Source organism: Mya arenaria, chromosome 14 (assembly GCF_026914265.1).
Source record: "Mya arenaria isolate MELC-2E11 chromosome 14, ASM2691426v1".
Taxonomy (NCBI): Eukaryota; Metazoa; Mollusca; class Bivalvia; order Myida; family Myidae; genus Mya; species Mya arenaria.
This window is the reverse complement of record NC_069135.1, coordinates 62,383,655-62,411,602: the sequence shown is the minus strand read 5'-3', so window position 1 is coordinate 62,411,602 and position 27,948 is coordinate 62,383,655. Positions and strand designations below refer to the sequence as shown.

Below are 27,948 nucleotides of genomic sequence, written 5' to 3'. Positions count from 1 at the left end.
GTTTATCATTCACCCAGTCCTTAATTGGCACGTCGTATCTAGCTGTGACTTTGTATTCCAAACCATATAAAAGTTTTATTGTTATCCCCTTCTAAATATTTATATTTTCTTATGTTGTGTTTCAATTTGGTGAAATGTCCATGCATAGATTTAAACACGTATACAACCTTTAATCAGGCTTAGAACTAAAAGTTTATATAGTAGATAACATAGATAAAGACACGAATCGATTTGACCTATATATCGTTGTTTAACATCCCTTTGTATAAACCACTCGATCAAAAACCATTTTCAGTAAATGATTGTTCAATTTTCTGAAAACGGAGAGATGATATTTACTCCCGTGTTGTCCCCTATTATCAATACTCCATTGACCTGGATTTGTAAAGGTTGATACACCGTTTAACCTAATGTGCAATAAAATTCGCATTTTCTGATAATGCTGTGAACTCGCCGCGATAAACACAAGTGAAGTGGAGGTTTATGCATACATGTACACTATTCTCGTCATAAGAATATTTGGTGGAGTTCATATCCTTTTTATCTTTTTGAAGCTCCGATGTGTATGAGGTCGAGAAATTACAACATGTATATACAATAGTGACATACAATACACATAAACACTACTCAGATTATCGCAACCTGTGAAACAATATACATTCGCTACTAAGATTATCGTAAGCTTTTAAACAATATACATGCGCCAGGCGCGTAGCTGCCTATACGTGAGTTCGAGGCTGAATTCGCATGATTCTATCAAAAAATAAAACAGTTCAGCCAACGTTACAGAATCACTATTCTTACTTGACTTCATGATGTACCAGACATATGGACATTGTCATTTAAAATGTAATTATACAGTACAATGGCAAAAAGGACAGAAAATAAGACTTGTAAGACAATCTGATTGTATGTCGGACCTTATTTGTTTGCTATTTTAGAGAAAAAATCAGCCGAGTAAATGGTAAATTTGTTGATGTATTATCCTAAAACTGTCCATTTTCCAGTGCTAAATAAATGATGTCAGAACGCCCAGAATGCACCAGAATACTCCATTGTTTTCAAAATTCTAATACCCCCGGCACAATTCTGAATCCACATGAATAGAGACATAGCTGCGCCCCTGAGTACAACACAATTAATCATAAGCGTTTATACAATGTACATACACTTCTAATATTATCATTAGCGTTTATACAATAAACTATTCAGATAAGCATTTGTACAAAAACACACACAATAAACACGCAGGTATTAGATGATCACGAGCTTTCATAAAATATGTATAAACTAATCAGATGATAATCATCGCTTATACAATATACATGCATTACAAAGATTATCATAATAGTTTATGCATTTTATATGCACTATTTAGATTATCATTAGTATTTATACAATAAATATACACAAACCAGATCATCATAAATGTTTATACAATATACATGCATTACTAAGCTTATCATTAGCGTTTAAATACATTATGCATGCATAACTGAAATTATCATAAGTGTTTTTATAATAAACATGCACTACTCAGGTTATGATAAGTGTAATTATCATGTACATGCATTTTTACAAAGATTATCATCCGCATGCATAAATTAAGTTAGTCGTAATCATTAATATAATTTACATACACTTCCGAAATTTTGATAAACGTTGCTCATTTCCTGTTTGCGATGATAACACATTCAAAAAATATCAGCACCTGGCAGCATATTAAGGTTTGTTAATTAATGGAACCCAGTATATAACGGAGGTTTATTTAGTGTGGTGCGGAGTGGAATGTGGTGAAGTAAGTCCTTGTGTGTGTACATTTATTTAAATTCGCACTCGGGCCTTGCCCATTCAGCGAGTGCCCCAATAGAATTGTTAGTCATTTTAGGTTTTTGGAGAATAGTACACAGACAGAATGTAACCCTCGTTAGTGATACCCTGGTTCTTTTACGTGCAACAGAGTATAGCACTGTCACTCGGGACCACCATTTAACGCCCCTACCGGAAGACGATTAGTATTTGTTTAGTGGTGTGGCAGGGAATCGAACCAACGATCCCCGGATTTTTAGTTTAGTGAGTTACCACTAAACCACGGATCCGCCACTAGACCCATGTTTGTTTAAGTTGGATTTTTAAGTCTGCAACCAAAGACAGTGAGGAAAAAAACACACAAAAAACACAACAACGTGATTTTGACATATGTCGCCTTGTAGGTATTATTAAGGAAACATGTATTTTAAATGATCACACTTTCGCCTCTACTGACTTAAAGCTTCCTTCTATGTTGGAACTATAACTTTATGACTTAAGTTAACTTATCATTTACAGGGTTTTCAAAGAATTATACAACCGATTGTTTTTTAAGTATTCAATAAACTTGACATGCCCATTGTGATTATATTCCTAGATTTTGATAAGAACCGGGTAACAATCCTACTAAGTTTAACATCGAAGCATTTAACCAAGTGACATCTCGTTTAACCCGACGTATCATATAATTAAACGTTAGATAAACTTTCGAAACGTTTTGACCAAAGTTTAAGATTTGGAAGAATATCTTTCAATTATCCATGACAAGAGACCTATTTTGAGTAATAATTTATCATTGTTCCAAGCTTTTTGATCACTTTTCACACATAATTACTTTCAGTTTTATTAAGATCAACATTTCCCTTAAATTTTGTTTTAAATATTAGAAAAGTAATTACTGAGTCATGTGTTTGCAATCCAGTGTAATATTGAGTATAACTTAGCTTTTTCTCCCATTTAGTACTTTGACAATCACTTCTAAAAAGATTAAGTAGCTTGGTAGACTTCACAATTTTCTTATGTTTTATCCCCATGCATGACTTTGAAGATTTGCCAATACAGAATTAAATAAACCTCCATCTTAAAAATACTAAATGTCCCAGTCTTAAATACTTCATTCACAATAAGAGAACTTAAGCATTAATATTACTGTATTAGTCAGCGTTATGGACCTTTCCATGCACATTTCTTTGTCTTAATATATTAGACATAAATATAGACTTGTTTCTTGTTTGTGATTTTTTTTTTTTTTTTTTTTTGTCTTCTATGTTTTGGCGTTTACCCTGTGCCATTAAACAGGGTTTATGTATAACGGTTTTGCTACTGAGCTTGTGTCTGTAGTTTTCCACATAAATACTGAGCTATTTGCTGAAACAAAGGGTAGCTTTCACCCAAAATATGATGATTTGTTAACTAGCTCTAAAGAGCCTAATGACGCAACAAAACGTAACTACGAGCCCATCAATGATGATTTATTTACTAGCTCTGACGATACAAGTGACGATTCAATGTCTTCAAGTGATGAATCTGAATCTTAAAGGGAACACGGAAATAAATTGAAATCCTTAATGTCCAAGAGATAAAAACAGCACCACAAGAAAGTCCCGAACATACGCTTACAACAGTCAGGATGACAAGTGTTATTAAAAGTTATCGGTTAATAGTAAGTCACTTTCACAAACTAATGCAAACAATAGAACTCAGCCTAAGGAAAATCAAAATGGGATCCATCTCACAAATGGTGATAATAATTCAAGCAGGGCGAACAGAGAAACAAGGGACTCTTATCAGGCAAAAATGGAAACTTGGTATACGCAATTTCAAGAGTTACAAAAGTTGTAATATACACCAGACCCAAACGTCATAACCAGAATTCCTTCCCATTAAGATCACTGACACAATCGTTACCATTATCAGCATCATCGTCAGTACTGTAATCCCCAGTTGCAGTTTGATAGCCCATATCAGGGGGACTTGGTGTAGGTGCATTTCCCTATCAGTCAGATAACCGTAAAAGGTGCAAGTGTCCATGAACAGAATCAGTACATAAAGCAGATGTGTAGACAACCAAAGCCTGTATTCAAGAAATAGAAGGAAATGTAAAAAGATGATTAAAAAGATTTCTATAAAAAGATTGATATGTACATTTTATTTGAAAAGCAACAAGAATGGGCAGTTTATAATGTGGGTTTTATAGGGGTATTTGTAACAGAAATGAATTGATCTAATGTAAAACCTCTTTGTTACATTTAAATGAACACTTTTGCTTCTATTCAAGGCGTTTTGGCAAACATGTAACAACTTAAACATGTGGTCATTTCTTGTTTTTCGCTTCGTGTATTCGATTTTTACTCGGACCATCTACCACATTGTGTTCAAAATGCCAAACAGAAGACGTTTAACTCCTGATGAAATGCATGTTGGTATTGGAATGCTGGAGGCAGGGTTGTCTCAGAGGACTGTGGCAGAAACCTGAATTTGTCACAAGGTGTAGTTTGCAGGATGTGGAATCGTTATCAAACGAATAGAAATGCTCAAAATTGACATGGTGGTGGTTGTGCAAAGGCTACATCTGACATTCAGGATCGTTACATTGCGGTTTTAGCCAGACGAAACAGCTTTCGTAACGCCACTTCGTTACGTAATGACTTCCAGAACGCCACAAACATAAGAGTTTAAACGCAAACCATCAGAAATCGTTTGCATAGTGCTGGCTTGATGGACGACGACCGGCAATTCGCATCCCATTGACCCGATACCATATCCAGGAGCGTGAGGACTGGGCACGTCAACACGATGGATGGGCGTTAAACAAATGGACCACAGTGCTTTTTACAGACGAGTCAAAGTTTTGTATTGACTTTACAGATCGACGTTCCAGAGTGTGGAGGGGACGTAATGAACGTTTTGCTCCAGTTTGTGTCGCCGAACATGACCGTTATGGCAAGGGCTAAGTTATGGTATTGGCCGGAACAAGCATGCACGGGAAAACAGTCTTGCACGTAATTGAAAACGTAACGTTGACGGCTGTTCGTTATTGTAACGAGATCCTGGACGTTCATATTCGACCATATGCAGGTGCAATCGGTCCTGATTTCATGTTCATGGATGATAATGCGCGCCCACACAGAACAAACATCACAAACCAATTTCTGGAAAATGCTACCATCGAGAGAATGGACTGGCCAGCTCGTTCCCCCGACATGAACCCGATCGAGCATGCCTGGGACATGCTTCAGAAAGCTGTTTCTGCTCGTCCGGTCCAGCCAACAATGGTTCCTCAGCTCAGAACAGCGCTTCAGGAGGAATGGATCAGACTCCCTCAGCAACAGCTGACATCACACACGCTACTAACATTGGTTTTAGAAAAGTTCAAAAATATTCTGTTGACTTTCCAAATTTGTTGACAACCTGATATACGCCTGCTTTTGACCCCTATCATTTTTAGGAGTCCGTTACACTTGAACGGAATTGGTTTGGTACTGATATCTTATGACATTTGAAACCTGAAACAATGCTATTTGATAACATTTAGTGTTGATATATCGTTTTCTTGAAATACGTATGTACTTTATATTAAAAAACATGATCCCTATCAAGTTTTGAGTAGTATATATCAAATATCAATGAATGTGATGCAATGCAAATTAAATGTTAATGATTTCTATTCACCAAAACAATTGTTTGGTATCATTGACCTTAATTTTGCTTTTGTCTTGCGGAGATTAACATTTTATTATATCAATATACATCAGTGTGTGCTTAACCTTTTTTTCTGAATCTCATCTAGGCACTTTTCTGTCTGATTATTGCCGTTGCCGTTGACTAATTAAGTTTATAAAAGATTAAGCCTGACCCATAGGTAATACAATGAAACATATTTGTTATCGGCTTGATGGTCGGTCTTTTGAGGTATTATTGTTCTCTGATTTATTTGGCCAGTCTTAGGAGTATGCATGAGAGAGAAACACAAACATCATCTCTTATCTAAAATGAAAAATGGTTAAACAACAGATTATCTGTCGGTTTTGGTTCCCAGACAGTAGGACAAGATTCAACAAGATTTCTTAGAAATTCATCCAACATATCCAGTACCCGAATTCGGACAGCTTTGTTCTTTAGTTAAGTCCTTTCTTATTAAATTGAATTGTCTCCAAAATGATGCAAATACTGTAAACACTGTTGCTGGTTTTTAATCGTACCTACAGCCAAAATCTCCTATACTGTTATATTATGGGAAATACCGGCTGCAGGCCCTGTACACTCACCTCCGCAAAGATTGTTGTTCCTCGAACCATCATCCTTATGTTTGAATTTGTTTTCCCTCACCATCAGATGGGTGTGGAAATCAGGAGACTACACACCGCTTTCTCCTCATTTTTCCTCTCTTCACTGAACAAAGGCAACCTAATATTATGCTCTTTACTGTACAATCTCTGACTGAGGTAACCCTCCGTTCTTTTATATGGTGATGACACCCTCACCGAACAACCAATATTACTCTGCTCGAGGCAGTTCATCGCTCAATACAATGTGTTTAACCAAAGAAAGCATGGCTTAAACCGTGAGACCGTCGACACGATGGGATATCTTACGCAAAGAGCCCCATCTAGCCTTCTACAATGAATACAACCATATAAGAAAAATGACATGGCTATGTTCAATTCTGCCTGCTGTTAGTATCGAAATGAAGTTATAAGGCCCCAATAACTGAAGGACTGGAAGTATAAGACAGACACACATTTATGTACAAGCCTTATAAATGCAACGTGACAACAAAAATGAACAGTATGATGAATATTATATCGTGTGCGAAAGTCATATGCCGCTTGTAATTAAGAAGACAGTTAACTGACAGTTTATTTCTTTTTTAATGTTCAATTGTGTGAATGTTCAATGCTGAGAATCAGTTTAATTGACAGATAATTATATGTCAATTAAAATGAAGTGAATTAGATTGATTAGGTATTGTATCATATCGATGTGGTTAGATCATGCTATGCTTGCAAACGTTTCCTTTGTAGTTTTTACTTTTATACACCAAAAATAAAGACGTCTCCATCGTCGCCAGCATTTCAAGTATCCGAGACGGGTTTTTTCTTTGTTTGAAGAATAATGTAATTAAGAAAAAAAATGATTTGAACATGTTCCATATAATATTATTTTTTTAAACTATGGCGCGGAATTAGCATTCACTGCATATATATTAACTATTGCGTCTTTGAAAATAATATCCGTTAAAGACTCCATGTATCTAAAAAGACAAGCACACTTGTAATTCATTCATTGACCTAGGCATATAATAGCACTCGGACGTTGACCTATACATACATGTGCATATACAATACTTCCGAAAATCGTATTCTGTGATATAGTCAATTTAGAAAGCAAATAAAATTTGCCTACACTAAAACACATACACAAACACACACAGACACACGCACGCACGCACGCACGCACGCACGCACGCACACACACACACACACACACACAATAAAAACAATCATTCTAAATAATGCTAAATGGTCATTGAAACAACGTACCATATTCAAATTATTCGATCTGTTCACTCAAATGTTCCGAAACTGAATTACTATTTACCGCCTAAAACCCCTTGTGTAGAACTTATAACACACTTTCTGGGCATAACATCAAGGAAAATATTTGCGCACCACATTGTATTTCGGCACTGCCACTTCTGTTCCAAGATGTATCAAGAATAATAAACAACAGTTTATTTGCAAGTTAAGACGTCCATATTTGTGAAGTCAGCAAAAAATACCATCTTGCATGTTCGCGCTCGAAGCACTCAGTATATACTGTGTATCAACATTATTGCATTCGTGACATCGTTGTTGACAAGTTGTTGGTATTTTGCACCACAGTTGAGCAATAAGCAATCGAATTAGTTGATTCTAATTCGTGTAAAAGACTTAAATTGAAACGTTAGAATAATTATTTTGAAAAATATATAAGATTCATCGGATAAAATTAAAAATAGATGCTGCATGGTATATGCTTTCTAAACCAATTAGTTATATATTATAAAATCGAAAGAACTCGTATATTTTTATACTACATAAAAACAATATATATATATAACTTAACTCAATAATGTTCACTTTAATTATTTTTGCTGTGCTTAAGCGTTTCAATTGTGGTTGGTTTTGGCGACGGTAATTAATACAATTCGTTTAAATAATCGTACACTGCTTTTGTTGTATAATATGATACTGTAGGAATCATTATCGGTCATCTGACTCCTATTTTGTTTATAAAGAAACCAACAATCAATCATATTTGTCTCACGCTGCGGTTCATATGCTAATTACAACACATGCATACGTTTTTATTCAATTTTGAACATCAAAGAAACCTGTCACAAGTCAGTCTAATGCATCAAAGAAGCCTGTCACGCTGCCAGGTAAATAAGATCAAATGGCGTTGTTGCATTCTAATGGATGAATGAATCATTGATAACAGTTCTTAGAAACGATGTTTTACAGTGCACACCTTTCCTTGTCATACCTACTTTTCATATATGCGTTAATTACTAAAGATAAAGGGCATTGTTTAGATTGATTTCTATTTGCTTTTTTTATAAACCAATTTAAGACAGTTATTTACATATACATTGAATACGCTGTATAGGAGTTGTGTCCGTCACGTCATGTCACTTCGTCGCATCCATGAAATAATTATGGTGTCGCATGTAGCTCAAAAAGATTTGCACTCACACTCCAGAAACGTTGGTAAGCATGAATATTGCACATATCCTCATGTAATTGTATAATAATGTTTTACAGCAGCAGAAATCGTACACCTTCAACTTGTGTGACATTTCACTAGCTTTGGCAAGTGTTCAAGCGTCGTCTTACAACTGTTTAATCGGCGTTTAGGGATATGTATTACATCATTGATAGCTCCTGTTGGTCCGCATAGAACATGTACAGTTGCAACTTGTGTAACATTTCGATCGTTTTTACAAGTTTTCAATCGGCATCTGGGGGTATAAATCACGTCTTTGAAAGCTCCTGTTGGTCAGCATTAGTGTTGAAACGGCGTCTGGGGCTATTTATCACATTTTTGATAGCTCATAGATATGTTGGTCAGCATAGATAATCTGCATTTGCAACTTGTCTGATATTTTACTCGCTCTTACAAGTGTTTAATCGGCGTCTGGGGGTATTTATCACATCGTTGATACCTCATAGTAATGTTGGAAATCATTCATCGGCAATTTGTGTGACATTTCACTCTCTCTAACAATAGTAATGTTCTGATAAAAAATACCGTTCCTGTGTCCAAGCGGCGTCCCTGGGTTACTTATCACCTCTAGTTTTCAATAAACTAAATACTAGAATGATGTGTTTTGACACAGAAGTGACCCATTTCTAGCCTTATTTCTTTTAAATAATACATTGTACGTCGCAATGTTGTATATCTTATAGATGAAAACATGCTTATGGTGACAACAGTAGAAATGAACATGTTATTTGTTTTGTGCACATTTTGTTATTAAAGAAATGTTTAACACTGGCTGTAATTTAAATATATATATTGTGTAGCTAGGTGGCGGAGATATTTACAAATGTGATGAGCAATTTTCGTTTCTTCGGATGTTCCTTTTTGAAATTAATTGGCATGCTATTTTAAGCCATTTCTGTTGCCAATGAAGTACGTTTATGCACAGTTTAAGTTCGAATGTACTCAAATATATGAAACATATGAATGTGGTTATGTTTTAATACTGAACAATTGTAGATCGCATGGAGGTGACTCCCTGATTCACCAGCAAATGTTGAAAATTGCTGCATTATTCACGTTATATTTTAAATAATGTCCTGGAGTAAATTATAATGTGTAAGAAAATAACAAATAAGCTTTTAAGATCTGGAAAAAAATACGTTTTTCTACGAACGATTTTAGCTTTAATTCAACCTAAAATTGCATGTATAATGTAATGTTCGTCATTTTTTTTTCATTTTATGACCCAGCAAGCAATATCATTTCAAATTATATTAAAATTATATGGGGGCTGTAGGCATCAACATTTTACTTGATGACAATAGAGCTATCAGCTAACTGGCTTGCCTGTGGGTAGGCAACTTTATGGTTTATAGCATGTGTCAATCCATAGATTTATATTACCGAGTTCAAAGTGGGGAATTTATTGTGCCATGAATACACTCAGCATAAATTACATAGCAGGAAACGATATCATTTATATATTAGTTTGAACGTATTAAGGAGGTACATGGTATATTTCTCAACTAGATTTGAAATTTAATCTTTATCTTTAGCTAAGATGTAATTTCACACGCGAAAGGCTAGATATGTAGGATATGGAGATATTTGAACATGTGCGGTTGTCAATTCATTCAATTATTAGTGAAGGCAAGAGTATAAATTAAATAAAATCTAAAATTTATTGTAAATTGTTGTTTGTGGTAATGTTAAGCAAGCGACAATTGTTATGGAGGGGTCTGAGAAAAATAAACCATGATTTTACTTAAATCAAGAACTTAATAACATCTGTAATGACTTCCTGAATGAAATAAAATAGATATTGAAAATGGCTTCCGTGAAAACAATTTTATGATCTTTGTACTTATGAAGAATAAGTTGCATACTAAGTTGGTTTATTGTTTAATACCACTTTAATTTTACATGGACAAGCCAATTTGTCATAAATTATAGTTAGGGGAGTTAAATGCATTTGAGACAGCGATTGGCAATTATTATCAGTGTACGGTAACCGTGAGCGTGGGTTTTGGTCACGTGATCGCGCTTCGTCATTGCTGAAATCCTGCACTGAGGAATAAGATAAACTACGTTTTGCACAATGAACTCTGGAACCCCGGTATTTACATGGATTATGAAACTAGGACTTGAGCGGTTAAGATAGCAGGCTAAAAATCAAATATAAACCCTGATTAAAAAGCACAAGTCAAAGGCCCGAACGGCAAAGAACGTGAGACACAAATGTACAAATATACACAAACCAACGGCACAAACAGAGCAATGACATTGTCGTACGATTGCTTTTTATGTGTCTATAAAACATGATTGGTCAATATGTATCCAATACTGAGCCAATCAAAACGCATACATGTATATGAAATGTAATTATCTTAACTCACGTGACTTTTTCTTCATAAATTAACCTAGAAGTCATTAATTATTCTGTAATCTATCATGTGATATTTTAAGCACTACCTTGCGTTCATTCTAAAAAAATAATTTCTTGCTAAGCCTTGATGCTATCACAAGACGCTTATTAAATCTTGTTAAAATCCATGTAAGTAGACGCTTAACGTTCCGCAGATGCTACAGGTGTATACTATTGTTCAGAACTTGGTTAAATCAACGACGTTGTTGCCAAAAATGCAAATTTCAACAAACACATTCTATAATAAAATAAAACTTGCAACAATGTTTAAAGTTTTAATAAGAAAATATTATTTAAATGAATCAAATTAGCATTGATTGACTGCTAATTAGCACAATTGTTTGCACAATTGAATATTCTCGACGTTAACCGCTGCAAAACTCATTTCCGCAGACAACGTCAAAATATTATGTTTGCTTAGACTTTTTTTGAAGTGGATGTATATAAATGAATTCGCGACATCGATGTACATCCTGGTTATAAACTATATTATGAAGTATATATATAAATATTAAAACACTTGTTCTAAATACATATTGTTTGTTTATTGGTACGAAGCAAACGATTAACTTTTATAATAATACATCATTTAAATGCCATTACATAAGCCGCTGGTAGAAAATCAGCCTGCAAGGAAGTGAAATTTTTAAGTTGTTCAATTGTTTCAGTGCATACATAAACTTTTAAAAACAGATATAAAGGTAAAACAAAAACAATCTTGTTAGAAACGACGTGTTTTATTTAGAAAATTTTGACTTGTTGGCTAAAGGGAATAAAACTCGTTCTCGCCCGAACCCAATGTCTTTAGTTTGAAATTAATTCTTTATATAATGAATGATAAATTCAGTAATATTTCTTGTTGGCCAAGTGGAAGAAATGTTCGTTAGAACATCATAGGGAAACATAAAAATTCATTGTTTTAATAACAAATTCGATTTTGTTACAGGAATGTTCTATTTGCAAAAGTTGTTCAAGTCGCCGAGAAGAATTTAAGGTATGGTCGGCGAGCAATTACTTGGTGGCAGTAACCCTGAACCGACGTTGTTTAAACCTCATTCTTAAGAAAATATAATGCTCCAGCAAAAATCGGATCTATATATCGGACATAAATTTTTTTAATAGATAATATCAAATGAATTAATCTGCCCCCTAAGCAAGTCTCAATCAGAGTTATCCGATTGAATACTTACAAGTACAAGGATCTTTCTTGTGCAAAGCAATTTGTTAAATACGAAGCGCATAAAAAAGTCAAAATGAAAGAGAAGTAACACGTGAAAAACGAATATACAACTGTTTAAGTCGTGTCTTTAAACATGATTGGTCAATATGTATCCAATACTGAGCCAATCAAAAACCGTATTAGAATTGGAATTATAGTAATTTACGTGACATTGCCATTATAAAATTACCTATAGTCATAATTAGTTTTTCTTTAATGCGTCATGTGATAATTTTAGTATTACCCTCGGGTGCATTCTATAAAAGATTTCTTGCTTTCTTAAGCTCATGGACGCAATCATCAAGCGCTCATTAACTATAGATGAAAAATGTCCGTGTTAGTAGACGCATTGCGTTCCACCGACGTTACAGTTGTAAATAATTCTTCAGAATTCTGTTAAGTTATCAACGTTGTTGAACTAAATCAAATTCGATCAAATCATCATATTATAAAATAAAACTTTAAAATGTATACTGTTTGAATATGTATTACAATATATCAAATAAGCACTGACTGCCTGCTAATTAACCACAATACTTGGCAAAAACGAACATTTCCTGTCAGAAGTTACCTCTGCAGAACCCATTTTCGTAGACTACGTGATAAAAGTCTGTTTGCTTAAACTCCTGTTTGGATATATACAAATAGTGGGTATGTATAATCAATTCGTGCATCCTTGTCATAAAACATTTAAAGTACATATTTATAATAAAAAAACAACACTTGTTCTAAATAAATATTGTTTATTTATTCGTACGAAGCAATGGATTAACTTTTATAATCATTCATCATTCAAATGCCATTTCATAAGCCGCTGGTAAATCATATTACATTTGAACATTGGGTGGTACTATATTAAGGTGTTTAAATAAAGAGCTGTTTTCAGTACAAACCCTCACCCTTTTCAGCAACAAATATTAATAAAAAAACACAACACAAAACATTTTATTAGACACGGGGTGACTTTTTTTATTCAGATCTTCAAGTCGCAAAGATTCTAAAAAAAAGTTTGGACTGGATGGCTGAAACTGATGTCTGAAACGAATGTCTTGATTTTGCAATAACTTCACAGATTTTTTTCTTAATGTTCAATCCGTCAACATGTTGAATAAGAAATGACCGTTAGACATTTATATTGTAAAAAAGGATGGCCGAATTCGAAATATTTTCACAGTAATGCTCTATGTTTTAACCTCTGCCAAAGTTGTTCAAGTCGTCGCTTATTATCAAAGGTATGGGTGGCGACCAATTGCTTGGCGGCGGTAACCTTGTACGGACGTTGTTGAAGCTTCATTTTTAAAATAACATATTCCCAAAAAGTCGAGCTATTTAAAGAACATTTTTGTTGAAAACTTTATAAATCTTTGTAATGAATAATATCATATGAATTTATTTCTTCCTTAAACAAGTCTTACCCGGTCCGAGCAAATACTTATGTTTTATTTATTACTGCACTAAATATGTTCTATACTTGAAAGTGAATAGGAATCTGTAATAGGAATAAAAATGAGTACTTCCGTGTTCGAACTTATGCAATGCTTTTCACATTTGATTATCCTTACTTATAGTAAACCTGTATATGCATGCAACACTTCCTGTTAGCTGTTACTGGTGTGCGCAGTGACCCTACCACTGATATTAATGGAATTCTTAATCAATCTAAGAAATATACATATTACTTTCGTACTGATTCACCCCTTCTCTACAATCGACTGATGTAGTCGTTTTAAAGAAAAGAAAGAAATCGTTCGTGGGTGCTCGATGGCGCAATTACATACATCAAACCCCTGAGTAAAATATAAAAAAGTTTAAATTTAAAATGGCGAAGAGAGCTGACAAATCAAGAGTAGGATGATGAAAAAACGTGCTAAATGATAACAAGCACTTTCTCATTAATGTTTCGTTAACAAGGTTGTAAATTTAAAACTTTCAATTTTGTATGTACGTTTGCATTACAGCAAATCCAGTCGGTAAATAAACTACAGCAGGCGTTAATGGCGATGGATTAAATGAGGGCAAATAGAAAGATAATAAAATGAAACGAGTTTCGCAGTTTTATTAAAACAATGGATGGATTTCAAATGCATTTCACGTGACAAGAAATAATTATAATATAAAGATTTTACGCAATCTATTTACAAATGTTTTTTTTTATATTTCAAAATGATTTTATTGCATCGTATCAAAACAATTAGTGTTTTCAATCCGTTATTCATTTCTGTTTTTTAAACCATCTGATAAATGTCAAATAATCTTTCAGTTTACTTGAATCATGTCCGTGCTGCATACATTTATACATCAGGTATCATTTACGATGATTCAGAACTAATATAAATATAACATGGTTTAAGAAGCACACATTAAATGAATTATATATTTGGGCAAACTTATAAAACAAACATTTTACATTATAACATATACAAGTAATATCGGAACTCAATAGTTGAATTAAACATTTTCTCATAAAAATGAAAATGCAATATAATTTAAATGCTCAAAATCTGGCAGATTTAAAAAAAGGCTCATTGGAATAATCTGTTTATGATAACACATTCTTTTTAGCAAATGTCATCACGAGACCTTACGTGACGTGATTTCTTCCTAAATGAAGATCACAGCTTATGATGGTCTTGGCGTTTCCTGACTTCGTACTTCTTTATATCGTATTAACCACGACCACCATGGAAGCAACTTGTTTAGCTAAAGAATGTCAAATAGGTTAAATTGTCATAACGTTATGGCATAGTTTATAATTATATTGCAATAATTGATATGAATAGCAGCATAGTTTAAACACTATATATGCACACCACTGTAGATTGGTAAGAACATGGTTGTTTTATCTCCTTTTTATTAAATGTGACTTAGCATCTTGTCTAATGTACCCTTAGATAAGCATGTACCTTTATATAGATATGAAACGCATACTGTTGTATGAACCACTAGAGGGAAACACTATTTAAGCATATTTACCAATGTTCGAGTTTCCCACAGGGTCCACACGCTTTTTCTTCCGGAACGCATCCGCCTCTCGAATCATCGAACGCTTCTCCAACAGCACATTTGATCGTGCCAATATATTTCCCTCCCTGGCAATGAACGTAACGATCACATCGTCCGAAATCGTCTAGATAAAACCCATCTACTTTCGTACCGCACTCAGGCATCATTCCCCCGTGTTCTCGAGGAATCATATCCAATGAAACGCATTCGTTCTTTTCCGGATGGAACAACTGTGCTCGGCCGTCGACGTCAGCTTGGCATCGGTCCTGCTTGACTGTGCGCTCCTTATAACATACGGCGTAGAATGGGGTCCATAGTCTGACTGGGTGAACGTTTATTCCGTCACGTTTACCTTCACAGCTTGGCAGTCTGACGTTACAAGGCATACAATGGGAAGTTTTGCACATATTGGTTTTGTATTGACCTGAAGAAGACAGTTTCATATGATCGTTCAGTTTTTGTTATGAAGCCTATGCAATAAGTTTGTAACTTCGAATAGTTAATCCCAGCATACAGAGATATTCTTGGTAGAGCCCTTTTGAAGTAAAATGTTAAATACATGTATACTAGTTTTTAATTCTTAACACGAATACATAAATAGATGCCAACTTACAGCCATCCTTAAATTCCGTCCTGGTTCCACATTTGACAATCTCAAAATGGTCACATTTTTTGGTCTCTGTGTTGAACAACTGGGGGTAAGGACATTCAACAAGATGTTGTTCAAAGAATCTGGGTATCCATGTGTACCGGACACTACAGTTGTAGAAGGCTTGACATTCTGTGGGGTGTGGGAACACGCCTCCGAACATGTTACATCGTTCCTCTGGGCTAAGAGGCACTGAAAAGCAAATATGATTGTTCTCAACTGAATTATAACATTGGGCTGCAGCAACAGCAAAATGAATATTTATTACAATGGAGTTGGATTTTCCATGTGTGAATTAATTAATTTATATTGAAGTAAAATATTCGAAACAAAGAATGAGTCATGTGTCAGTAAATGATTTTGAGAATTCTCCTAATTATCTCCTTATTTGATATAAATGAGCCGCTGGTTGACTCTGTTGACCTATGTTCAAATTAAATTCTATATTATTTATGGATCCACATCAAACAAGAAAAAAACAAAAACTTTCCAAACATCGCTAGAGCTCACCTTGATCCGGCGATTCAGTGATGTGGCTGCCGCTTCCATCTGTTGTTTTCTTGCAGTCATCGTAAATAGAACCTTTAGAAACACAAACGTTGGAGCTGGAGCTGAACACAGAGCCAGGAGGACATGGTGGCATCTCCACGGGATTACCAAACACACACAAATAGTAGCCCGTACAGTCGGCCTTTCCGATGATATGATATTCACCCGGGGTGCATTTCACAAGTTCGTCTTGACCAGCAATGACCAAAGTTGCGGCGGCCAAAGCATACAACGATGTGATGTATTCGATCATTGTTTCGCTATAAAATTTGCGTTTTGTTTTGTATATTACATTTAATAAAATATATCAAAAAATGTATTTATTTTAGTATCCTACAACATGTAATTTAATGTTTTTCTATAAGTACAGCCCTCGATACAGTAAGCCTAGCTTTGCTATAATACTTTCCAATCTTCGATTTGAGAATGGTTTCAAGTTGTAGGATGCGAGTATATATAACTGTTCGTTACCCGCATGTAGGCGGGTCTTTGTAGCATGCCTAGCAGGTTTAATATTTGCTCTTGGCCTTATGACGTATTTGCAAAACTGAAAATGCAATACCCAAGTTTCATGGCTCATAGCGTTTATTGTGTGCTTCAGTAATACTTATTTCAATAAATCAATTTAGGTAAAATAGCTTCCGGATATGTCTCTTTGCATTAATGGATATTTAAAATTTCTTTAACCATTAACTCGTTAATATCTGTTATCAAATACGGAACGTTACAAGATGGTTTTGTATTGTTATACATTAGGCCTTTTAAGGAAGCTTGGTGATAATTTGATACTAATAAACTCTGCTTTAATGTCAACCTTTATCCCGCATAGTGTAGTAAAAACTGTAATATACATTAATGAGTTACCATATTTTCTTAATTGAGACAAACAACAACATTTCTGATGCATTGTTCCAGATATATTAAAGATATCATGTTTCCCACGCTGATTTTGTTGGGTTTCATTTCTTGGTCACCGTGATGCTTTATGGTAAACAGTGTAAAAAGTTCGCCTTGCCGGCGCGAACGGGACCGCCGTACACACGGGGACAAACATAACACATTATACAGTAACATTAGTCAGGCATTGTAAGCGGGAACACCGTACACTGGGAGACGAACATTGACACATAATACAGTGGCAAACATCCGGCGTTGCGAACAGGAACACCGTGCACCGGGGGACGAACATTAACACATGATACAGAAGCATACATCCGGCGTTGCCAACGGGAACGCCGTGCACTGGGGGACGAACATTAACACATAATACAGTGGCATACATCTGGTGTTGCCAACGGGAACACCGTGCACTGGGGGACGAACATTAACACATAATACCGTGGCATACATCCGGCGTTGTGAAAGAGAACTCCGTACACTGGGAGACGAACATTAACACATAATACAGTGACATACATCCGGCGTTGCGAACAGGAACACCGTGCACTGGGGGACGAACATTAAAACATAATACACTAGCATACATCCGGCGTTGCCAACGAGAACACCGTGCACTGGGGGACGAACATTAAAACATAATACAGTGGCATACATCCGGCGTTGCCAACGAGAATACAGTAGCATACGCCGGCGTTGTGAACTCCGTGCACTGGGAGACAGTCATTATAACATATTACAGTAGCATAGTGACAGATGTTATGAAATGGTCTGAGAAAAATAAAATGAACGAAGAAGTAAATAACTGATGTAATGACTTCCTGAATAAAAAAAACATTATAGTAATTGAACCTGGCTTCCGCGAAAACCAAATTACGATCTATATATTTATAAAGAACAGTGTTTTATTTCACTTTTAACCAGTCAGAAATTATATTTAGGGGAGCTAAATGCGTTTGAGACAGCGATCGGCAATTATTATCAGTAATACGTTAACTTTTAGCGTAGGTTTTGGTCATGTGATCTCGTGAATAAGATAACCTATAGTGTTACGTTTTGCACAATGAGCTCTCTAACCCCGGTTTTTACATGGATATAAGAATCTAGGACTTGAACGGTTAATATAGCGTACTCAAAATAATATATAAACCCAGTTAAAATTAAAGAAGCACAAGTCAAGGGCCCGACACTGGACGTGAGACACAAATGTACAGATATACAAGAACCAACTCCACAAAGCAATGACATTGTCGTACGATTTCTTTTTATGTGTCTATGAACCAAAAGTCACGAAACAGTGTTGCATCCTCCTTTTAAGGTGGTTTGATCTTAATCCTAATGTTTTATGGCAAGGTAAGGTTTAAGGATTATAGTTTGCGATAAGATAATTATGTCAAAGCAATAGTTCAGTTGGTAGCGCTTTTTGTTAGAAATCCGGCGATCGGTGTTTCTAGACCTACGACCGGCATTTTTTCCTTTCAGATTGTATGAAGGCTAATCATTTGCATCTGTTACAATCATTGTTCCTATGTAAAGGCCCTTGCAAGTGAAATAGTCTACCTTTTGTCCAAATATACATATACAAGCATGATTCTCGGTCTATCTGTAAAAGCATGAACTAATTGCACTCTTTGTTCTAAGTACGTACTCTTAGCTTGTTTAGTGACTGTTTGAGAATTTTACTTTCTTCAATACATTTACTTAAATAACCGGTGTCGGAAACACCAGATACACTATTGCCCTATGCTCCGCTGTGTACCGTGGGCGATATAACGAGGAAAATATCGTGAATAATTTTAAAACAGTCAATGACAACAATTACTTACAGAGACAACTAAAATACAGGTTTATTGCAGATTCAATTTTACGATATGTATGAAGTGTTACTGAAGAAAAAACACTGGCTGCCGAAGATGTTTAAAAAACAAGCGTTGGTATCTTTTTTGTTATAGCCACACATGCATTACTACTTACTTATCATTTCATGATTTTACAAATTACTGTGTGTATTAATTAAACAACCATCTTGCTGTGATACAACATTAATGATATATGTTATATTATTATCTATTTTTTTCTTCTTTCTTTTTCTCGTTTTATTCTAAAAATATTCACGTTGATCATATGTTTGTCTAACTCATAATAGCATGTAACGAGAAGCATGTATATGTTTAAGTTACTTTAATAAATATTTTGAATCTTGAATCTTGAATAATTACACCTACTTCAATCCCCCGCCACGGAGTGTGAAGGGGATTATAGGAATGCACTTCGTCCGCCAATCTGTCTGTCTGTCCGTAACATTTGGTGTCCGTGCTATAACTTAATTAAGCATTGATGGATTACTATACAACTTGGTACACATTTTGTCCTCATTGAGACGATGTGCAGCGAACTTGACCCTGGTACATACCGCAAAGGTCAAAGTCACACGAGACATTTATTGTTCGGAGTACACATTCTTGTGTCTGCACGATAACTTACGTATGCATTGATGGAATACTATATAACTTGATTCAAATGCTGTCCAGATTAAGATGATGTGCAGTGATCTTGTCTCGGGTCCATACATCAAAGGTCAAGGTCACACGAGACATTTAAATATCAATGTACAAATCGTCGTGTCTGCGATATAACTTACTTTGCACTGATGGATGACCATATAAAATAGTACAAATGTTGTCCTCATTAAGCCGATGTGCAGCGTCCATACCTCAAAGGTCAATTTCACAAGATACATTTTAAGGTCGTAGTATACACTCCTGTGTCGACGATATAACTACCCTATGCATTGTTGGATTACCATATGACTTGGTACATATTTTGTCCTCATTGAGGTTAGGTGCAATGACCTGTGTCCTTAAATTAAAAGGTCAAGGACGCACGAGATATTTATTGATCAGAGTACACATGGTTGTATCCGTGCTATACTATACTTATGCACTGATGGATGACCAAATAACAAAGTACAAATGTTGTCCTCTTCGAGACGATGTGCAGTGAGCTTGACCAGGGTCCATACTTCAAAGATCAAGGTCACACGAGACATTTTAAAGGTCGCAGTACACATGCTCCTGTCCGCAATATAACTTAAATATTCATTGATGGATAACCATATAAAATAGTTCAAATGTTGTCGTCATAGAGACGATATGCAGTGTCCTTAACCCGGGTCCATTCCTAAAAGGTCAAGATCACACGAGGTATTTAAAATGTCAGAGTAGACTTGCTCGTCCCCTCGTCATAACATGCATTTATGAATGACCATATAAAATAGTACAAACGTTGTCCTACTTGAGATGATGTAGAAATAGTACAAATGTTGTCCTCATTGAGATGATGTAGAAATAGTACAAATGTTGTCCTCATTGAGATGATGTGCAGTAACATTGACAGTGATCTGACAAACACTACACACAATCTGAATAACTTTATTACATATCCTTTTACAACATGTTCATGTATGTGAGAATATTTAGGTTACCGATCAAACATTTTTTCCTATCTTCCCACTTGTGACCAGCGAGAGTGTACACTTTTGGTCAGATTAAACGCACCAGTCGAGTTCAAAGACAAACAAAATGTTCTAAAAACAACGGCGCGGGATATAGCCGTCCTTTGGACTGCCTTGTACAAATGAAAAAGAAAGACAATCGAGATGCTCATTAAACATAGGGTACGTTTTTACAGTACACAACATATAATACATATAATTATGATAAGAAAAATAGTGAGCGTAGCAAAACTTTTTTGGAGGGACTTGATCGAAATATTAAGGTAGCCTTTTAATTGTGTGATGTGATTTCGTAACGTTATATACATTTTGCTGCTATCAGGAAATGTTCTCGTTGACATGATTGATGATTTTTAATGAGTTGGAAATGGAAAAAATCATGAAGGAACATAATTTATTTATCGTATTTGGTCATATCTTGTTTTACAATGAATTAAGCAAGACTAAAAATGTCGAAAGGTTTCATAAAGGAAATGATACTGACAGGTACATGCTACATGAAGGTATGTTCAATGGCCTGGTCGTAAGGATATTACAACATTGCTTTCCACACTACCCATAATGATATATTTTGTCCATCAATCCACTATACAAAATTTTCATAAAGTTTAGGTCAATGCATGACCTGTTGTACTCGAAAATTAGAATATTATTTCACATTTTATTTCGTTGTAGTCAATATCCATATTTTAGTATACTTATTTCCTTTAAAATGCCGATAATATGTCATGGTAATATTGTGTTGAACGTAAAATAAGTTTATATATGTATACAATACTGAGCCAATCAAAAATCATATATGAACTGTAATTATCTTAACTCACTAGACTTTTCCTTTGTAATTTTTCCTACAATCATGATTAGTTATTTTGTTATTAATCACGTGATAATTTTAGCACTACCCGCGCGTTCATCCTAAATGAGGGTTTCCTGCTCTCTTAAGCATCTTGATGCAATCACAAGACGCTTAATAACTCTAGTTAAAATCCATGTAAGTAGACGCTTAACGTTCCGCAGACTTAACTGGTGTATACAATTGTTCAGATCTATGTTATGTCAACGACGTTGTTGCCAAAAAAGCAAATTTCAACAAATACGTTGTATAATAAAATAAAACTTGAAACAATGTATAAAGTTAGAATACGAGATAACTATTGAAATGAATCAAATAAGCATTTACTGCCTGCTAATTAGCACAATTGTTTGAACAATTGAATATTCCCGACGTTAACTGCTGTAGAACTCATTTTCACAGACAACGTTGAAATAGTATGTTTGCTTAAAATGTTTTTGAAGTGGGTATATATTATCCATTCATGACATCGACGTACATCCTGGTTATAAACTGTATGATGAAGAACCTATATATAATAACACTTGTTCTAAATAAATATTGTTTATTTATTCGTACGTACGAAGCAAACGATTAACTTTTATAATCATCCATCATTCAAACGCCATTATATAAGCCGCTGGTAGTAAATCAGCCTGCAAGGAAATGACATTTCAAAGTTATTAAATTATATAGTTGTTCCAGTACATAAATCTACTTTGCAGCATCAGATATGCATATATAAAATAAAAAAAATGTAAAAAACGGTTTGTTTTATTTTAAAAATCTTGACTTGTTGGCTGAAGCGAAAAATTCAAACTCGTTCTCGGCCGAACCCAATGACCTGTGTTTGAAATTAATTCTTTATATATTGACTGATAAATTCAGAAATATTTCTTGTTGGCAAAGTAGAAGAAATGACCGTTAGAAAGGCATTCGGAAACGTAGAAATTCATATTGTCAAAATAGGAAGACCGAAATCGAAATTATTTCACATCAATGTTCTATGTTTTAACCTCCGCAAAAAATGTTCAATTCGGCTAGACTAAAGAAATTACATACCCGGAAAAGGGCTAGATATACTACGGACATGGTATTGTTGAAAAAAATGGGTATAGTGCTTTGGTATAGATAATATCAAATAAATTTATTTGTTCCTAAAGCAAGTCTCAACCAGAGTTATTCGATTAAATACTTACAACTACAAGCTGCAGTTTGTGAACAATGCCCTGCTCTACGTGTACATGTACGATACTCCTCTCGCATAAAACGGTTTATTCGGAATTTTTAAGATGTCATTACCATTCACCTTAGACAAGCCTTCTCATTCATGTATGAAATCGATCACATTTCTACACGTGACCTGGATATCGGCGACTACACGCTTTATACTTCCGCAGCCAATTGTATACAAATTAGTTATGTTGTCCACGTGTTATTTCGTTACCTTATAGGGTAGGGTAAGGTTAACCTTTTAGCAAGTACTTATATTTAAATGCTTTGATTGGTGTATACTTAGTCTTTTATAAATATTGATCAGTCATTTACAAGTTTGGATAATCTTGACCATACCAAACAGATAAGCAGGTTTATACAATTAAGTACACATACGTAGCTCACACGTAAAGGTACACGTATAGTGAACATGTTGCGGTGTTCATTGCATGAATCAAATGACTTGTATAAACAATTTCATAAAACTTGAAAAATATTTCTCAGTGGTCATGGCCAACAAATATTGTTATTGCTACCGACTCATATCCTCATATATAAATAGCGGGTATATATAATCAATCCGAAGCTGTCAAATTAAATTATATTTGAAACTCGTATGAATACGATGCCTTTGTGATTCAAATCATTGCAAATATTGAAAATGGCTATTTCATTTAAGCATGGATTGCATTTGGGAATTATGAGGTTGAACAGAAGGAACGCTCTTGTGCAAAGCAATTTGTTACATACGAAGCACATAAAATAGTCAAAATGAAAGAACAGTAACATGAGGAAAACGAATATACAACTGTTAAGTCGTATTTTTAAACATGTGGTTAGGGTTACATCCTTTTCAAAAATAGGTAGGGTAGGTAGGCTTTTTTTTATAAGGCTTTATATAAGAATGTCATTTTCATCATTGGAGAATGGTGTTAAAGTTATCTTCTATATAATCAATTAAGATTTTAAACTGCATATTGCAAAGCCAAAAAAAAGCAAAACATTTTTTTTTTTTTTTTTTAGTTTTTCATTTTTTTTCAAACTGACTATAAAAACGGTAGGGTCGGCGCCTATTCCGTAGGTAGGGTCGGGTAACCCGAACCAAATGTATTTTTTTTAGGCCTTGGTCAATATGTATCCAATACTGAGCCAATCAAAAACCGTATTAGAACTGTAATTATTGTAATTTACGTGACTTTGCCATTATAAAATTACCTTTATTCATTATTAGCTATTCTGTAATGTATCATGTGATAATTTTAGTATTAGCTTCGGGTGCATTCTAAAAATAGATTTCTTGCTTTCTTAAGCTCCTGGATGCAATCATGAAGCGCACATTAACTATAGATGAAAACATCCGTGTTAGTAGACGCTTTGCGTTCCACAGACGTTACAGATGTAAATAATTCTTAAGAATTCTGTTAAGTTATCGACGTTGTTGAACTTAATCAAATTTGAGCAAATCATCAGATTATAAAATAAAACTTAAACATGTATAACGTTTAAATAAGTATTACAATAAATCAAATTAGCACTGATTGCCTGCTAAAAAAATACAATACTTGGCAAAAACGCGCATTCCCTGTCAGAAGTTACCTCTGCAGAACTCATTTTCGTAGACTACGTGATAAAAGTCTGTTTGCTTAAACTCCTGTTTGGGTATATGCAAATAGTGGGTATATATGATCAATTCGTGCATCCTTGTCATAAACCATTTGAATTACTTATTTATAAAAAAAACAACAACACTTGTTTTAAATAAATAATGTTTATTTATTCGTACGAAGCAATGGATTAACTTTTATAATCATCCATCATTCAAATACCATTCCATAAGCCGCTGGTGGTAAATCATATTACAAATGATCCATTTGTGGTGCTTTATTACGGTGTTCAAATAAATAGTTGTTTTCAGTACATAACTCAATTTGCAGCAACAGCTATTAATAAAAACACAAAACTATCTTGTAAGACACGGCGTGCTGTATTATTTTATTTTTTCAGATTTTCAAGATTCGAAAAAAAAGTATGGACTGGAAATACACATACATATTTCTTTATGTTCAAGCCGTCAACATGTTTTATAAGAAATAACCGTTAAAAATTTATATTGTAAAAAAGGATGGCCGAATCCGAAATATTTTCACATGAATGTTCTATTGTTTAACCTCTGCTAGAGTTGTTCAAGTCGTCGCGTACTATCAAAGGTATGGTCGGCGACCAATTGTTTGGCGGTGTTAACCCTCATTTTAATAACATATTCACAAAAAGGCGAGCTCCTTTTAGCATTTATTTGTGCCTTAAGCAAATCTCAACAAGACTGAGCAAATACTTTTTTTTTGTTTTTTATTACTGCACTAAATATTTTGTATACTTGAAAGTGAATGGGAATCTATAATAGGAATAAAACTGTGTACTTCCGTGTTCGAACTTTTATGCAATGCTTTTCACATTCGATTACCCTTATTTATAGTTAACATGTATATGCATGCAACACTTCCTGTTAACTGTTACTCATGGTGGTGTGAGCAGTGAGTCTACCATTGATCAGTGGAATTTTTAATCAATCTAAGAAATATACATAGTGCTTTCTGATTGATTCCCCCATTCTCTACAATCTACTGATGAAGTCGGTTTTAAGAACGAAAGAAATCGTTCGTGGTTGCTCAATGGCATGTTTCCGTGGATCAAACCCCTGAGTAAAATATTTCAGGGTTTTGAATTTAAAATGGCGAAGCGATCTGGCAAATCAAGAGTAGGATGATAAAAAAACGTGTTAAATGATAACAAACACTCTAAGCTCTCATTAATGTTTCATTATTAAGGTTGTTAATTTAAAACTTTCAATTTGGTATGTCCGTTTGCATCCAGTCGGTAAATAAACCTCAGTGTGCGATAATGACGATAGATTAAATAAGGGCAAGTAGAAAGATAATAAAATGAAATGAGTTTCGCAGTTTTATTAAAACAATGGATGGATTTCAAATGCATTGCACGTGACAAGAAACATTTATATAAAGATTTTACACAATCTATTTACAAATGAGTTTTTTATATTTTAAAATGATTTTATTGCATCGTATCAAATCATTTTGTGTGTTTAATCCGTTATTCTTTTCTGTTTTTTACACCATCTGATAAATGTCCGCTAACCTTTCAGTTTACTTGATTCATGTCCGTGCTGCATACATTTATACATCATTTATGATTATTCCGAACTAATATAAATATAACATGGTTTAAGAAGCACACATTTAATAAATTATACATTTGGGCAAACTTATAAAACAAACCTTTAAGAAGGCTCATTGGAATAATCTGTTTATAATAACACATTCTATTTAGCAAATGTTATCACGAGACGTGAGTACGTCCTTAGATAAAATAACAACTTATGATGATCTTGGCGTTTCCTGACTTCGTCCTTCTTTATATCATTCTAACCACGACCATCATGCAAGCAACTTGTTTAGCTGAAAAATGTCAAACATATTTAATTGGCATAACGTTATGGCATAGTTTATAATTATATCGCAAGAATTGATATGAATAACAGCATAGTTTAAACACTATATATACACACCACTGTAGATTGGTAAGAACATGGATGTTTTATCCCTTTTTTGTTAAATGTGACTTAGCATAATGTACCCTTAAATAAGCTTGTACCTCAATAGAGATATGAAACGCATACTGTTGTATGTACCAGTAAAGGGAAAAACTATGTTAGCATATTTACCAATGGTCGAGTGTCCCACAGGGTCCACACGCTTTTTCTTCCGGAACGCATCCGCCTTTCGTATCATCGAACGCTTCTCCAACAGCACATTTGATCGTGCCAATGTATTTCCCGCCCTGGCAATGAACGTAACGATCACATCGTCCAAAATCGTCCAGATAAAACCCATCTACTTTCGTACCGCACTCGGGCATCATTCCTCCATGTTCTCGAGGAATCATATCCAATGAAACGCATTTGTTCTTTTCCGGATGGAACAACTGTGCTCGGCCGTCTACGTCATCTTGGCATCGGTCCTGCTTGACTGTGCGCTCCTTGTAACATACGGCGTAGAATGGGGTCCATAGTCTGACTGGGTGAACATTTATTCCGTCAGGTTTACCTTCACAGCTTGGTAGTCTGACTTTACAAGGCATACAATGGGAAGTTCGGCACATATTGCTTTTGTATTGACCTGAAGAAGACAGTATCATATGATCGTTGTTTTTTTTATTATGAAGCCTATGCAATAAGTTTGTAACTTCGAATAGTTAATCCCAGCATAATGAGATATTTTTGGTAGAGCCCTTTTGAAGTAAAATGTTAAATACATGTATGCTATTTTTTTTTTAAATTCTTACCACGAATACATAAATAGATGCCAACTTACAGCCATCCTTAAATTCCTTCCTGGTTCCACATTTGACATTCTCAAAATGATCACATTGTTTGGTCTCTGTGTTGAACAGCTTGGGGTAGACACATTCAACAAGATGTTGTTCAAAGAATCGGGGTATCGGTATGTAACGAACACTACAGTTGTAGAAGGCTTGGCATTCGGTTGGGTGATGGAACACGCCACCATCTAAGTTACATCGTTCCTCTGGGCTAAGATGCCCTGAAAAGCAAATATAATTGTTCTCAACTGACTTTTACCTTCATCTACTATATATTAATGCCTTCTTTGGTCTGCAGCAACAGCAACATGAATATTTATTACAATGGAGTTGGATTTTCCATGTGTGATTTTGAGAATTCTCCTAACTATCTCCTTATTTGATATAAACGAGCTGCTGGTCGACTCTTTTGACCTATGTTCGAATTAAATTCTCTATTATTTATGGATCAACACCAAACAAGAAAAAACAAAAACTTTCAAAACATCGCTAGAGCTCACCTTGATCGGGCGATGCGGTCATGTGGCCACCGCTACCATCTGTTGTTTTCTTGCAGTCATCAAACGTAGAACCTTTAGGAACACAAACGTTGGAGCTGGAGCTGAACACAGAGCCAGGAGAACAAGGTGGCATCTCCACGGGATTACCAAACACACACAAATAGTGTGCTTAAGTAATGCTTATTCTAATAAAT

General features: G+C 34.8%; 2 protein-coding genes across 2 annotated transcripts; both read right to left on the bottom strand.

Annotated features, from left to right (window-relative positions):
* Window positions 1–14,852: 14,852 nt before the first annotated feature.
* On the bottom strand, window positions 14,853–16,418 carry LOC128216822 (uncharacterized). The gene is made up of 4 exons (XM_052923503.1): window positions 16,363–16,418; window positions 15,817–16,044; window positions 15,174–15,627; window positions 14,853–14,900 (listed from the first exon to the last, which is right to left on the bottom strand). Exons 2-4 carry the CDS (start codon window positions 16,013–16,015, stop codon window positions 14,897–14,899), a joined length of 657 nt encoding a protein of 218 aa, XP_052779463.1. The 5' UTR covers window positions 16,016–16,044; window positions 16,363–16,418; the 3' UTR covers window positions 14,853–14,896.
* A 1,056-nt stretch (window positions 16,419–17,474) lies between these two features.
* Window positions 17,475–27,887, bottom strand: LOC128216368 (uncharacterized). Its single transcript, XM_052922927.1, has 4 exons — window positions 27,755–27,887; window positions 27,248–27,475; window positions 26,599–27,052; window positions 17,475–17,643 (listed from the first exon to the last, which is right to left on the bottom strand). The coding sequence occupies exons 1-4, from the start codon at window positions 27,885–27,887 to the stop codon at window positions 17,475–17,477; spliced, it is 984 nt and encodes a 327-aa protein (XP_052778887.1).
* Between the last annotated feature and the right edge of the window lie 61 nt (window positions 27,888–27,948).

What these genes read in the sequence shown, in the direction of transcription:
- LOC128216822 (XM_052923503.1), bottom strand. Translation starts at nt 16,015, where the DNA reads ATGTTCGGAGGCGTGTTCCCACACCCCACAGAATGTCAAGCCTTCTAC. An exon ending in GACGGAATTTAAGGATGGCT is followed by an intron (nt 15,628 to 15,816) that starts GTAAGTTGGCAT and finishes TGTCTTCTTCAG; the next exon opens with GTCAATACAAAACCAATATG.
- LOC128216368 (XM_052922927.1), bottom strand. Translation starts at nt 27,887, where the DNA reads ATGCCACCTTGTTCTCCTGGCTCTGTGTTCAGCTCCAGCTCCAACGTT. An exon ending in GACCGCATCGCCCGATCAAG is followed by an intron (nt 27,476 to 27,754) that starts GTGAGCTCTAGC and finishes TTTGCTTTTCAG; the next exon opens with GGCATCTTAGCCCAGAGGAA. An exon ending in TGTGGGACACTCGACCATTG is followed by an intron (nt 17,644 to 26,598) that starts GTAAATATGCTA and finishes TTCGTCCCCCAG; the next exon opens with TGCACGGCGTTCCCGTTGGC.